General features: G+C 35.4%; 1 protein-coding gene across 7 annotated transcripts in view; it reads right to left on the reverse strand.

Moving 5' to 3' along the window:
• Positions 1-16,223, reverse strand: part of ATAD2B (ATPase family AAA domain containing 2B) — a 78,191-nt gene that overhangs the window by 49,818 nt on the left and 12,150 nt on the right. For 6 of the 7 annotated variants that reach the window (XM_062573189.1, XM_062573186.1, XM_062573188.1 and 3 more), the window contains exons 2-11: positions 12,848-13,002; positions 10,776-10,822; positions 9,544-9,697; positions 7,226-7,328; positions 6,615-6,723; positions 5,136-5,252; positions 4,123-4,198; positions 2,252-2,350; positions 1,117-1,228; positions 151-266 (exon numbers count right to left, since the gene is read on the reverse strand). In XM_062573189.1, the coding sequence (XP_062429173.1) occupies positions 151-266; positions 1,117-1,228; positions 2,252-2,350; positions 4,123-4,198; positions 5,136-5,252; positions 6,615-6,723; positions 7,226-7,328; positions 9,544-9,697; positions 10,776-10,822; positions 12,848-13,002 (1,088 nt within the window). The remainder of the gene's footprint in view (positions 1-150; positions 267-1,116; positions 1,229-2,251; positions 2,351-4,122; positions 4,199-5,135; positions 5,253-6,614; positions 6,724-7,225; positions 7,329-9,543; positions 9,698-10,775; positions 10,823-12,847; positions 13,003-16,223) is intronic. The other variant, XM_062573190.1, reaches the window with a different exon arrangement.

Raw genomic sequence — 16,223 nt, forward strand, 5'->3', positions numbered from 1 at the left:
ATTCTGACAGATAAGTTGGTTAGCATGCATTTAAATCTACTTAAACTACAAACACTTCAGGGAAAGAATTAAATCTCCTGTATATTTTCAAGTGAAGTATTCTTCAGAGTTCAATGAGATAAAAACGCAGTCACAAATAAATTCACCTACCTGGGTGGCTGAATTTTGAATTTTTCAAATATTTCTGGATAGAGAAGAGGAAACACTACCATTTCCTTAAGTGCAAGTATATGATGGCTCAATCCCCCTATACTATCAAAACGCACCTTAAAAAAAAAGAAAGAAAAATACAGTACCAGCTTTCCACAAAAGAAATTGTTACTTTTAAAATAATGTATTTGAAAACAAATTACAAATAACACTGTATCCATCAAAAATATTAAAACAGGTGTTCACTGAATCTTGACAGTGTAAAATAAAACATTGAGAAAGTCACATCTCAATTACTAATATGAGATTCATCTAGTTCACACAGCAACTGCATCAGTGATGCCTGTAAACCTGCAGGGATCCAGCCTAAGTCCAAGAGCATTTTTAAGTTCAGGCACAGCATAACAAATATAGTTGAAATACTTCTAGGTAACAGCTCAGTTCTACAAGTAATTCAGCAGCTTCTTCACATCACAGAGCCTAAATCGTTGCCTCTGAAGAGGCTGTTTGCTGAGCCAAGCTGGGTTTCCTGGACCACATTCCCTTTGTCAGACTGGTGAGAGAGGGCAACCACGCACAGGTCCTGCATAAAGTCTGCACAGGACACAGCTAGCACTGAGTTAACAAGCCCAGGCTGTCAGTACTACCATTTCCTTGATTTTTTCTACTGCTCAGAGTATCACAGCTTCTACCTTAATAAATAGGTAATGGAACACTGACTGTAACTAAAGAAATATAGTTCGGAATTTGACATTTTGGCTTACTTATACGTATGCAGCTTGATGGTTGCCCACAGGCCACAACCAAGCATTCTGCAGCCCAAAGTAATAAATTAACAACAGCTTTGCATCAAACCAAAAAAAATCATGAGCTATTATGGACTTACTTCAACCCTAATGAAGGGCCATGGTAAATTCGGCTTATCTGTAACTAAGGAAAGAAAAAATAAGCCTTAACAGAACCTACCGATTTGTCAACAATCATAGGATCAACATCTGCCAAACTTGCCCCAACTTTTACACGTTCTCGCAGGATTCCACTAGCTAAGTCTTCTGCTCTAAAATTTAAAGGCAGGCATCTGTTCAAAGAAAAAGACACATATTGTTCTATTTTGATTGTTCTGATTTTGGAAAAAAAACAATATGGATCAAAAGAACAAGAGTTTTTCCACTAGCAGTGATGAACTGCATAAATTCAGCAGGGTAGGATTAATAGAATATATCAGTACAAGTAAAACAGATTTTGAAAAATATAGCTCATAGCTCATCCGCAAGATGAGTCTTGATCTGCAAGAAATATTTTTAACTCACATGCACCTGTTTCAACTTCTTGGGGTACATAAAGAAGCCACTAAATCTTTATATGGCTATTACATCAGATGAAACACAGAAAAAGGGAGGAAGAAAGGTACCAGTAAGACACAGGTTGAACTTGCAGTATTCTTTAGATAGTTGTACATGGCTTCGGTATACTTGACAATGGAAGAAGGAACAGTACGACAGACAAGAAGAGTTGGAAAAAGGAAGAAGCGAAAACACTTTTTCCTGTTCAGTTTTCATACTATTTTATCTATAGCAGTAAGTCAATTTACTGACATACGTTACAGACTTTCCGTTTATTGATAACAAGTGAATTAGTGCAAGGTAAAACACTTCCTGCTGTATGTGTGTGCGTGGGCTGTACACACGCACACACACATGCAAAACACCAGGAAGAGATAAGAAGAGCTAGCCCTTGGGAGTACAACTGAAACAGCTGGGACCAAGGTGCAATGTGATCCTTATTTTCATACCAGTAACAAATAAACAAAGATTTTTAACTGATATAAGCTGTTGTGTCCTGTAAAAAAAATCTGTATTTGATTCAGTTGGGTTGTCTTTTGATCTTTTTATCTCTATTGTTAATTATCTACTCACAAGACTTCAAAATCCTTGTTAATACATAACTAGCAAACTTTCTGTACTGTGTCAGCAGGTAGTGACAAGCAGAATCAAAAGTCTGCAGAATTGCTAGAACATTATAGAACAGTTCTGCTTAATTTCTTAAAAATAATAAAATATATATTAAAAAAAACTTCTAAAGACAAAAGATGTTTTTATACCTATTTCTTGCTCTGGCCATGCTTTTAGATTTTCTTCTTTCAAAACGTTCTTCATCTGAAGAGGTTGTATCGCTGCTGTGAATAGCATGCTTCTTTCTCCTATTTGAATAGCAAAATAAACATAAAATTCAGGAGTGCTTTCCACAGTGGAACAGCATATTTTGACTTTTTATAAAAAGAAAACTAAAAGGGCAAGTATAATACTGCTCAGGTTTAAGTCACGCATGCAGATTTTTGTTTTATTAGTAAGTATCAGAATAGTCTGTGGGGGAAGCGTCTACATTCTTATATTGTTCCAGAAATGTCTGATTTCAATGTAAACATTACTGAAACTGTAGATCCTCTAGACATCCTCTAGCCCATGTAACCTCAGCAACTGTGTTCAAGTATTCAACCATTAAGCTGTTAAAGTATATCAGACAGCAGCTTTATTAGGAAAGTCCCAACTATATTAGTTGCCTCTAACCCAACAGAAATATCATGACCAGGTTGCCTTATTCAGTTTGATACTTCCCTTTAAGTATTTTTAAAAAAACTCCTTAGTTCCTAAAGCATATGGTCTCTTTATAAAAAGGTTTTGATTTCAGTCTGAAAGAAGTTTGCACTTTCATCTGCATGAAATAACAGAAGCTGGACACTATTAAAAATTCATGTATTTTGCTGTAAACACAGTGGGCTGCACCATTTACATGAACATGGTAATGCACTGACTAGCTGTTTTTTCCAAGGGGCAAGGCCTGATTGTCTGATAACCAAAAAAAATATATATTTCTTAAAAAAAAAATCAGAAGAACAATATACAATTATTAAGAAAATTTATGAGAGTTGTTAAATATCTTGATAGGACAGGATAAAAAGAGTAGAGTAATAAGCATGCTAAAACTAAACGGTAATTGCCTTCAAACTTTGTTTCTGATGTAAAAGTTCAGATGCTATGCAACAAAATGTCAACAAGGAATTTAAGCAAAAAAAAAAAAAAAACCTAAAGTGCTCTTCACAATTGTATGATATTAAAGATATTCAAAAGATATTAACAGAATCACAAGATCCTAATAATATTTATTTTATATTCTCTCTTCACTATTCCATCAAATTGGGCAACGAGTTTCAGATGAGACTGTACTATGCATTTATATAGTCCTGTCTACAGTATGTAATAGGATCACAGTATTGTATCTAAGCAAGAGGGTATCTCTAAAGGAAGGATTCCTTTCATTGTAATGTTTATATATTTGAATAAGTCCACTGTTAAAAAAGTGTGCTAACTTCTGATCTTATGTTAAATAAAGTCTTTCAATAGGTCTACAAGACAACTTGACCAAACTTCTTTGACACAGAAAAGCAAGTCAAATCACATTTGGTTAATGTTATTAATTAATATTGTTAAATTTGATGTTAAATGTTTAGAATGTTCATTAATATTTATTAATATGGTTAATATTAATTGAATGAAATTTGAACTGGAAGAAAACAAAGTATCACTACAATTTATCTTTGTAGAATAAAAAAGAGATTTGTTAAAGTGTTGCTTTTAAAGTGCTGCTTTGAAAGTGAACACCTAACATAAGTCTTTACAAAAAAAAAAAAATCTGCAGTGTGCAAAACAGCTCTTCTCCAGTACTTACAGCACCCCTATTTCTAGTCTTTCTAGAGGAGATTACTTATCACAAAGCTTGTACTGGTGTTATGAAGTGCTATGAAATTTATTTTGTATGCTGATCAAGTTCTGAACCTAAGACACAAATCAAGACCCATACATGTGTGCGAATGAACTATACAACTCATTCAAGAATGTTTTTATTTTAAAAACCTAATAAAAATGTGCTGAGGGAAAGCAAACAGCTCCTACCTACAAAACGACTGACATTTACCTGATATGGCTTCTTCTGGCAGGAGATCTGTGAATATCAAACAGTGTATTCTCCCTCTTTTTTTGATGAGCTGGCACTGAAGAAGAGAAGTTACAGACCTGTAGCACCAATTACTGAGGAACAAAACTAGTCCAAATGCAGCTGCAAATGGACTAGATCATTGTCTTACCAACAATTTTTATCACTAGTTTCTTCAAATTAAGAAAAAAAAAACTTCAGGAGGAGGAAAAAAATCCCTTATGAAATCCATTGTCTCCAAACTTGCCTTGTTACAGTCAAGAGAATTCCACCTCAGCCTCCTCAAATAATTACAGCTGCAGCTAGCATAGAACAGAATTCATCCAAGGCGCAGGAATGTTTAGTTTATTTGCTGGACATGAAACTCCATACAGGAACCTCTAGATAAACAGTGGTATGGGATGCCTTGAAACTTCACTTAACAAATAAACCACAGCATTCCTCTATTGTAGTCTTAGTTTCCAAGTTGTCTTAAGTGTAGCACATTGCATACACCATTATAATCCAAAACAGATATGCTCAGAGTACATTATATGAAAGTATCATCATTTCTTACCTAGGCGAAACGTGGTGACTATTGCTATGCAATTCTATTTAGAGTTATTATTTAGGCTTGCTACTCAATAAGAGAAGTAGGCATAACAATCACCCTTTTACATACCTTTTTTTTTAAGCACAACTACCTTGCTGCTGAATTCAACTTCTGCCAACTGTTTCTTGTACTAAACCCCATTCACCTCCAACACTGAACCCAGCACACAGCAGTACTTGCAAAGCTGAATAAGATCACAGGAACTAGCAATACCACCACAATTCACTCTTCACAAACGTTCCTTGTAGTTTTAGTTACATGGTGAACAAAAGCAAGAAGGAATTAAGCTCTGCACGTCCTGGATGAAGAGCAGTCATCCAGCTTCCCTTACCTCATCCATGGTATTCTGGAAAGTCTGGAAGTGAGCAGAGCAGAACTGAATGAGCATGATCTAGTTCCTCACCTATTGGAGGGGCCTGATACCTTTCCACAGTTTTTCTCTGTCTGAGATTATAAGGTCGATCATTTTCTTCTCCCTCAGCTTCTTCTACTTCTATATCTCCATCTTCCTCCTGAGATTCTACAAGGGAAAAAAGTTTTTTAAAATGCACCTACTTCTTGATTTCAGAGCTATCTTTGCCATTAAAAAAAAAGAAAAAAGAATTAATGGCCACTGAGAGTTACACCTCACCTAAGTAATTACCACTAATTGGTAAATCACTGGAAATTCAAACACCAAGATAAACCTACAGTATATTGTCATACTCTCTTCCAGTTTCCCATAGAAGGTTCTGGAATAGCAATAGAAAGAAAAATAAATATAGTCAAATTAATTTGGGTAGTAGTTATCATTTATTGTTCACCATCTTTTCCCTTGAGTAATTATTTTTCAAGTAAAGACTAATGCCTTTCTTCTCTTTCTTTTCCTACAGTAGCCTGGGGAAAAAAAAAAAATCAAATATTTGACATAGCATGAAAACATTTACAACTTTAAGATTTACAATCTAGTTTTTACATAAAGCTTTTTTAAGCAAACATCCTGTATAAATGTATAACCTAGATCTAGCTTACTAATACTGTCAATATTTCTGCCCCTAAATTTCAGAATTAAGACTGCATTCTTAGTAACTGGGACAAATCATACTTCCTACAGCGACATTTCAGTTTAGAATCAAGAGACACTTTTAGCTGCACTCTGCATCTCTGAAACGAAGTTTAGGACCGACTTCTTAAGCAAACCAAGCGTGGTCATGCAAGTCAAGTTAGCCATTAACCTCTTCTTTCTCCTTCTACAAAAATCTTTGATTCCACTGACCAGGTTCATGCAGGTTCATCCAGATTAAAAAAAAAAAAAAAAAAAAAGCAAGGCAGAATTTCAAACACAATCGTGTCTCTACAAGCTTTCTAAGACTCAGTAGAGGAATATAAAAGATAGACCCATATTAATGTTTTAACCAAAGGAAAGATGCAGAATTCATTATCACATGCTCCTGGGAACAGTCAATCAGCATATGAGAAATGGCCAGGCAACGGGAACATGCATAGTTGCAGACAACATGCAACACGTCTCAATCCCATGCAGACGTCTGTTACAGGGAATATATGGAGAGCTCCAGCTATCTAGTGCTAGGAAAAACAGCAGTAAGGGAATGTAGTACACAAATATTTAGAAACCAGGCTTTGTTCTGCTACTTTAAGGTAAACATGAGTTGTTTTGTTTAAAGAAAATTATTTGTAGAGATCCCCAAAACTTTGCTAGAGAGTTCCTAGAGTGTGTATTTGCAATAGTCTTGTTAATTTGTCTATTCAGTAACTGCAAATCCAGATACAAAACCAAGTTACTTTCTGTAGCACAACATACTACTCTCTTAACTTTATTTTCACAACAGTTTTGTTGTCTAAACATTTTAGACAAGCCCTTAGAATTCTGTACAATCCATACCTTCTTCTTCCCCTTCTGTGGACACTTCATGGTGGTTCTGAATACCATAACTATTTCTCCTCAGTGATTTCCTTCTCCTTTTCACTCGGGAATACATGTCCATGTTTTCCTGGAACAAAATTAATTTACATCTTAACCAGTACTACCCCATATCACTTACAGAGTTAGCCCACAGTTCACTAAAAAATACCACATACAATTTCTATTTTTCAATAGAGCCCTCCCTCCACAAGTTGGGCTACAAAAGCAGTCTTATTAACAGTTGGTGAAATAATTCTCTCAGGTAGCATCTAGTCTATCTGACATATAGTTAATATCAAGTTACAGATGATAGTCCCCAGGTCTGTCTGCAGATTATCAGACTGTGCTTCAAATCAAGAACTGCCATCAAAACATATCAAGAGCATATGGCAATCAGTATATCGTAAAAGAAAAAAAAATACATATAATATCTACGTGTTTTGTTCTGAATTTATCAATTTTTTCATGTTGTGCACTGAAGAAGTTCTGAAATCTTTTAATACAGTTACAGATGTATGTAGACACACAAAAAAATCCAAGCTCCCCTTTGCTGTCACTTATAGCAAAGATCTTAGACACTCTGCACTTACAAATTCTGTATCTGTCCACATTCGCAGCCGCTCTACTTCACCAGACCGCCTATTTCTCCTGATGTTAATATTATCCATTTCCTGTAGGACAGCTTCAGCAGTACTAAAACATATGTAAGTTAACAAAAAAGATTTCAATCTTGAAATAGTAGACATGGAAAAATTTTTCATAGTACACAATAATTTAAAACATCTAATTCTATGGTCTTTGAAGGCTATTCCAAGAGCTACATGTTGAGTAAATATACAAATTAATTCAAATCTGAAAATTTTAGGGTAACTTCCTGAATCTATCAATTAACTACAAAAACAAACTAGAAAAAACAAAACTGAAAGATGAACCTACAGAATATAAACTGAAGAGTATGCATAAGAAGACATAATAATGTTATGGATTCAAATTAGGCTGCAAAGTTTTAAAAGTGTAGATTACAGTTCATAAATTTGTGAATGGTACTGCTCTAGGAAGGTGCCAGATTGACAGAATAAGAAAGTAAAGAGTTTTATCCGCATTCTTAATATTGCAAAAGCAACCCAATGCCTCTGTCCTGGGAGCTTTATAATTTCTTACCCCGGCCTCAAAAAGACACTAATAAGTAAAGGAGTGTTAAAAAAAAAAGAAAAAAAAAAGTTGTCAGTAATACCTAGGACTCCACCATTTATTATTTGAGCTTACTATCATACCATTTCTCAGCAATTATTTAATTACACTCCAAATTCTTTAGAACACCATTCATCTGACATATTTGTAAAGAGCTGGCAAAACAACAGTGGTGTATAAATAATAATCTTGGCCAAGATGTGTTATTGCTACGGAAGAAAGCAACAGGTTATTAGCTAGTCCAAATCAGTTATTCAGCCACTCGTCATAACCACCCAGTTACTGCTCTCTGTGGTGATTATGGTAGATTTCCCCCAGAATTCTACTATAATTGTACAACAGCTGTAGGAAGGAAGCAGAAGTTGCTGCCTTCTTATCAGCTCTTCAAATGTGAATCTAAACTGTGAAATCCTGGCCAGAAATGAGTCAATGAAAGTTTTGCCACCGAGTTCAATAGGGTCAAGACTTCCTTACAAGTACCCCCTGAATTTAGAAACAATTCTTCTAAAATATTTGTGATGTGTGACATATCTACTGCAAATAATAATAAATAATTTTTAAAAAGCAAGCTATAGCTCATAATCAATGAAAATATTTTGGAGGGGACCTGGAAAAGTCCACCCCCTCTGCCAGGCAAGAACAAACTACATAACACCTAAATCATTCCTGACAGATGTTTTTCTAACCTGTTCTTAAAAATCTCCAATGATTATTGGACACACTGTATCAATATAAGTTCATATGTAGACTTCAGTACCCTGATCTTATCAAATTACAATCTTCACGGTAGACTTTTTCCTATTGTTGATGAAGAGAGGGAGATTCAACTGCAACTAGAAAAATAAATGTAACTCAATATAAATTTGTAAACTGATACCATCTAGTTACTGAGTAAATTGAAAAAAATTAAATTAAAGGGATTCAACAGTATACATTTAGCAATAAAGATCATACTTTGCAATTAACTGTTTATGTTTAAATCACTTTCCAAACACTATCAAGCATTCTCTCACAAATGTGATTATTAGAACCCACTTTACAGGTGGGATAACTGAAACAGTAAGTGACCTGCCCAAGGCCACAAAGAAATAGTATTTCAAGAAAAATATTTCTGGCTCCCATTCCTGTGCTCAGACCAGACCGTGCCTCCCTCTCTGACCTACTTTGTCTGCACTGTAAATGTCAAAGAGTGACACCCATCCTATGTGAATTACTAACAAATGGTAAAAAAAAATAATAAAAACAAAAGAAAACTAAAAGTTTTTGATATTTTATGATCCAAATCATACAAGCAAGATCTACAAAGCCTCCAAGCATTGTTTCTGATCCCTACAGCAACACTATAGACGACTAATTCACATCACGTTTAGGGTACTGCTACAGAAACAGGTAACTGAGGCAAACGAGGGTGTGGATTTACAGCATGCTAGCCGCTCTGCATTAACCACCAACGTACACGCTTCTTCCCAGGGGCAAACATAAAGCAGCTTACTCCTCAACGAAAGTCAGGCAAGCCGCTTTGCTTTTAGAGCACAGATGACATAGGCACGTACAGCACAGGAGCCAGCACTCTTAATTCAAACCACAATCTAGCTTGCCTCAATGCTAGTATGTTCCCATAGTCAAAATATTAGAGGACACTAGAAGACAGGGTTTTCTAACTTTTTTAAAAAACATCAAGATGCTTTGTGAACACAACTGAAGTATCCCCACATACCTGTTTACTAGCTGATCAAACAATAAACTCTGATTCAAAGTTTCAAATCTGTTTTTCCTGGACCGACAACTTTTTCTGACTTCTATATCTCCGTTTATGCAAGCATGGTCCCCATCTCCCTTTTTTTCCCCTCGAAGGGGATGGCTTTTGAGAGCTAAGAGAAATTTGTATTACTACTTCAAAATGCAGGAAACGACATTTACATAAACAAGAATTAATAAGCAGAATATTTAGCAAGGACAATAAACTAAAAGTTGATACAGAATACAGTACGAGCATCCTTATATTCACCAGGATTTTTTTTTTTCAAAATTCCTATCAAAGATTTTTTACAAGCTATTTCTTCAGACTTGAGCTTATTTCCTTATACAACATACCATATTTTATGATGAAAATCTGGCATTCAAATACTCATTTAACATTAAGTTAACATCAAGACTAAAACCCACAACTGGCCCGCAGTTTCAATTCTTAAGTCTTTCAAAAACAGTATCAATAGGTATCACAGTCAGGTACAACACATTTGATTTTTGCAAGAAAATCTGTATAAACTACTCTGTACAGTGTAAGCCAGAAAAGGATCGCACTTCTGATTGCTCCTTAGGCACTACAATAAATAATGAAAATACCAAAAATGCTTAATGGAGTAACATTTACATAGAGTCATCACAGAACTAAAGGAGACAGAATTTATGAGAAAGGGACATGAAAGACAGTTTTTTTTTTTTTTTTTTTTTTTTTGAGATATGAAGTGAGATGGCAGGTTTATAAGGTAGAAATATATAGGAAAACTGTTCCAAAGGAGCAGGAGCTGCAGACAAGGCAGGTCTCTAAAGCAATAGTACAGCAATGTTAAGAGCCAAAAAAAAAAAAAAAAGGCCAAATCTTAAGTAAGCAAAGATAGTAAGTAAGTTAGAGACCAGCTGGGAGAGGAAGGCCAAAATTACTCTATAACAATAAATTTGGGAATCAAGGAAAACATCAAAATCATGACTAAGAGGTCTGAATTGAGAAGAGAAATGGAATTTCATCTGAGAATGTTCCCCATGTCCACAGAGAACATCCAAAACACTGACAGAAGAAAACTAAATCAGAACTAAGTCAGTAGCTTTTCTGGTCAAAATGGTCAGAGCAACCAGTAAATTATCAAAAATATATATAATTAAAAATCATTGGCATAAATTCGTTAAACATAAAAGCAGACACAAGGGGGTCCACTGGAATACACTTACATAAGCTACGTCCATTTGGTAATGTAGCACCAGGCTGAGAAGTTAACCTAGAAAACAGTACGTCAAATGCACGTTAACATTCCTTAGCCAAGCAAAAGTTAACTATAAAGTTTTATTTTTGTTAGGTAACTGTGCAACATTTTAAGAGTTTAACTTTTAATTTCAAAATGTTTGTGAAATATACTCCCTGAAGTATGTCTTTCATGCTTCCTGTCCAGCACTGAAGTGAGCACAAAACTGCCAAATGAATCCCCTCCTCAATGAACTAAACATCTCTTTTAATAATCTCTCTAATGCTTACTCTGCACCCTGTACTACTATTAACTTTCTCTTAAGTTTCAGAACAGGATCTTGATGTAGCTCTTCAAAAGCAGCAACTATTTAAGCACTTAAATTTGTTACTATTGCTATACACAAAAGCAAAAAAAAAAAAAAAAAAAAAGTTAGCCAAAAGACAACAGATCTCTTCCACCCTCAGAAACACTACGTATTTTACACACAAGTGAACTGTAACATACACTACACATCAGTACTGGATACGGAGGAGCTTCTTGTTCAAGTTGAAAAACTACAATGAAAATTTGATCAGGAAAGAAAAAGGCCAAGAAATCTCAAAAACGGCAAATGCAGTCTGAGCTTGAATGCGACCAAGAGTTCAACAGCACTACAAATAGCTCAGCTTAATAGAGGATAGGAACGTCTGCTATTACTTTCCCAGGAAATGTGTACAAGGATCTTGTAAAACCAAAGTAGTCCAAGGATCTTTGCAAAGGTTGGGAAGCAACACCAAGAATCGTATTTAGAAGTCATGTTTGTATTCACCTTCACCAGCCAAGTAACTTTTTTCTGGTCAGATGTTTTTCTTTTCTTTTCTTTTCTGATAAACTATAATCAAAGAAGTGAATTTTGATTACAATAAAATTTTAGCAACAAACTACTGAGCGAAGTCTTTAAGAGTCAAGGTTATCATTTGGCACAGGGCTTTAGATTTTGGCAGTAAACAATAAGAACACTCAGATGCACAGACATCTCACCGCAGGTTCTAAGCATGTAACAATACGAGCTTTTTATCCTGCTCAACTTTCAATTTTGACAGTCATCTCAATTCTCCTAGCTTCATTCAGACTAAGTACCTTTTCATTTCTTATTATTTCTATAACGTACAATACAAGTCTACAACTAAAAGAAATTAAGGTGTACAAGTTTCAATACACTCCTAGATGACTATGCCACATAATATACTACATTCAAATTATTCTGGGTTTTATTGCCTTTTAAGTTTTATATAGTTTTTAAATATAGTTCATTCCAGCAGACAACAGTCCAGTAATGAATTACAGTCATGCTTACATACAAAGCATTGCAATAAATATGAAATATGTATCTACAAAACAATTAGTAATAACGGAAGGGCCAAGACTGTAGGAGGGTGCTGTTTACACCATCTCATAATTACCTATAATCAGGTGAAGAATCATATCAACACATGGATGCTTTTTTAAAATACTATTAGTCAGAGTAAGAAAATGAAACAAAACACTTCCCTTTCCAGCTATATAAAAAGTGGCATGACCTAGCCTATGTCTAATAAAATAATTTGCTTGGTCCTTATAACCAAGTAATAAGTGATTTGGTCCTTATAACCAAATAGGTAAGAGAGGCTGAAAACAACAATGGAAAGGAAAACTTGACCATTATCCATTCCTTAAAGGTATGGAAAATACTATTTACCTAATTAAAATGTCAAGTCTTGTTATAGATGGAGTACATAAAAAAAATACCAATTAAGTCACTAAATTTGGATGTACCAGAAATGTAGAATTCAGACAGCACTTCAAATAAAATCATTTTCCATTTTAGCACATAAATTAGCATAGAAAAGAAGCACACAGATGAGAAGATTGATGTAACCCACATTTCTGGAGTCCTGCACTGTAAGAAAATTGTATGAAAATAACATGCTTCAAAAATATGCCTTGAGTGTTAGCTGGCTCACTGTGTAACTAGAATGAGTAGGTTAATAGTATTAAAAAATTTGGTAAAACTTCGTTTTTCTCTTAGTCCCAAGTTACCTGGACTGTCCAGTTGAGATGCTCCATTCCTCTCGCTGCCCAGTACTGCGCGATTTTGATTTGTCTTTGCACACAGGATCAGCATGTTTTGAGGTACGTTTGGCGGGAGGAGATACGTGGCTATCACTCAAACTAGCATCACTACCTTCATCTTTCTGAAAATGAAAAAGCAGCAGACCATATTTAATGGACTCATTTTTATATATCTTTATAGAAAAAGACCTACTGGGCAATTAAAAGCACAGTTTAGTTATGGAAATACAGTCAAATGTATGATGAATACAAGCAAACATTCTGAGAGTTAACTCACATACTCCTCTATCAAAATCTTACTAATTTGCTTGGGGGGGGGGAGTTAAAATGGTTTATTGTGAACACATTAATGAAAAATTATTAAAAGATTTATTTTGAATTATTAAAGTTTTGTACAGTATTTTAAATACTGAACAAGCATTCCAGCTCTCTAACCCACTGTATTTTGTGTATCATATATCATACTGCTACCTTGCTTTACTGGCAAAAAAGAAAAAAAAAGAAGGACAGAGAAAATTTAAGATACTTAGAAATATAGCAGGGATTTACTCTGTTGGCAGTATCTCTATTAGAAATGTTCAAACATTCATATTACGTTTGTCCTTCTTGTTGCAAGAGTTTTTCCAGATCTTGTTCCCTACTTTATACAGTCAAACAGAGCTGAGTCTGGAAGCAGACTTCATACTTTTAGAGCACTTTTCCCTCTAACATGCTCATTAACCCACATCAACAATATTAGTCTCTAGGTCATCTTGAAGCAGCACCTAAACACTACTAGAGCTTGTCTCGTCGTGCACAGCAGAGGTAACAGACAAACTCAGAGGTAGCAACAAGGGATTACTTCAAAGCTCTACACAAGAAGTGGACAACCAGGTACCTCTCGAGGCTCTGCTACTCTTGAGGTGGACAACACTCCGTAAATCACAAATTTCAGCTCATGGAAACAATCTTCATAATAAAAATTGCACATTCTCTGTTAGCACAACAGGGTAACCAGTTTCCAGATACTAAGACTCCTGGAACTGTCAGTAAGCATTTAAACTAGGAACAATATAATTTTATTTATATGCATAGATACAACCATGCAAAGTCCAGTTGATCCATCTGGCTGGTTAACAACACTCTGCTCTGTACTCCAGAGAATTCAACACTACACTGCCACAAGTGTTGCACAAGGAAATACAAAAAGTGATTTTTTTTCTTAAGAAAGACAGACTATCACAGTAGAGTATTTAGAAAATGGCCAAGATAAAGCCTAAAGAAATCCAAGTGTACGGGTTCTCCTGCTCCTCGGACCCACCAGGAAACCGTATCAGGGCGTTAAAGCTCCAGGCTTCAGCTTGTTTTTCTTCTGTCAGGTTAGTTTCTGCTTTCTTCTGATACCAGTTTAGTGATCTGAAGCATTTCGCCGAGGGATCGGACAAGTGCCAAACGTAACGCAAGAAAAATTGCGCAAGCAAACGGGAGAGATGACAACAGGATCGCTGTCTGCAGGAACCGAAAGCTGCGAGTGAGATGGGCTCGCTCTTGTCTAAACCATGCCTTAACATTTGGTCTCCCCAAATGCACTTTTAAAATGAGATTTGAATATGGACTGTTTAGTATAACATCTGTTAAAAATGTTTCTAACTTTCATAATTTGTAGCCCATCAAGATAAATTGAGAGAAAGGAGAAAGTTAGCATTAGGATTTAATCCTAGAAATCATTTAATCCCAGTTAAAAATAAACAAACAAACACACACTTTCTCCTTCCTAGTTACTTCAATTATTGAGAAAGTATATCAATTTAAACTCAAATCTTTGCAATGCCTCTGCTGGAAAATCATACTTAAAAATAAATTAGAGGAAGTTTTTGATTCCAAATCCTGCCAAGATTAGGCAAACAAAGATAACTATCATTCTTAAATACAAAACACTTCCACCTTGTATATAATTGTAAAATCAAGGTACAGCCACCCAGCTGCTTTCCATGACACACTTGCAACTACAAAATACAAACTTTTCTCAAATCCTATCATACGCATTCACTTCTGAATGCTGCAAATATTTGGGTTTGCACTATGTATTTTTTTTCTTTTAATCAGACACAGGCTTATTTGTGGACTTACAGAAACATACTGTTTGCTAAAAGACAGTTTTTAATAAGTACTTTCTTTATGCAATTAGAGGATCTACTCTGTGCAAAGATAGAAGCAGAGCTTCAAGGTAAACCACAGAACCAGTTTGAAACCGGCTAGGCCAGATAAAAGAAAATTAAATTAAGAAAGAGGAACAAACATGCAAGGAAGCTTTATGAAAGGTAGCATTAAAGTTGTTTTGTGAGCAGTGAAATTAATAACGCATAGTTTCTTATACTCCAGCCCTACCCCTTCCCACGTGAAAATCCTAACTCCTCCCAGGCCTCCTCTGACCCCTTTTCACCACACAGTTCTCCGCCTCTGACCTTAAGTCTCAAAATTAGCTAGTATTCCCAGTTTGACATCTATTTCTCCTGGAATTAGCATTGCCTGCTACCAATATTCACAAGAGTTACAAAACCTGAGCATCTCTGAGGTATCTTAACACCTGCTGATGAACAGCTTCAGAAGCTGCAAGGAAGGACAGGTTAACAGGCAATGTCATCGTATTAGTGCAGCTCTCCAAGGAACTACACTAGCAAAGCTGGGTGCTACTAAGAGCTATTAACTCCTGGTTACTCTTAGCTATTCCTAGGATATTGTTTTCAGTTAAGCCTCATTTGCCTGCATATAACTCTGCGCAGTAATTTAACAAATCACGATATAGGTGAGTCTAAAATTTAAGACAGTCAAGCTCAAATACTATCGTAAGTTAGAACGCTTGGTATAAAAGATGCACAAATACACAAATTATTTTTACCATGAAGCAACAACGAAGCTATGACAATCACTGAGAAATCACTGAAATTTTTAATCTATTAATACGTAACCAGATTCCATTTTCCAGATAACACTCTAACATAAATTCCAGGGAATCCAGTGGTGCAATTCACACTTAAATCGCCATCCAGACCTTTCACCTGCCTACGCTAAAATATGGAGATGGAGTTTTCATTACACTCAAGAGATTAGTCAGTCCGGGATCTGACAGAACAAGAAAAAAAAATAAGTTTAAATTGAGAAGCTTTTACAGAGAGTATTCTGCTCACTGCTTCCTCCCATTTAGAGCAAAAGAGGTCTAATGCAGTCAGCTGGCTCCCTCAAGTAACTGGGTCTCAAACCATTTATACTTTTAATGATTAAAAACAATACTTCAATCTCAAATCAGAAACTTAATACTTAACAGAAGACACCATGAAAATGTTCTGGGACCAGAAAGAAAAAT

Source organism: Rhea pennata, chromosome 3 (genome assembly GCF_028389875.1).
Source record: "Rhea pennata isolate bPtePen1 chromosome 3, bPtePen1.pri, whole genome shotgun sequence".
Taxonomy (NCBI): Eukaryota; Metazoa; Chordata; class Aves; order Rheiformes; family Rheidae; genus Rhea; species Rhea pennata.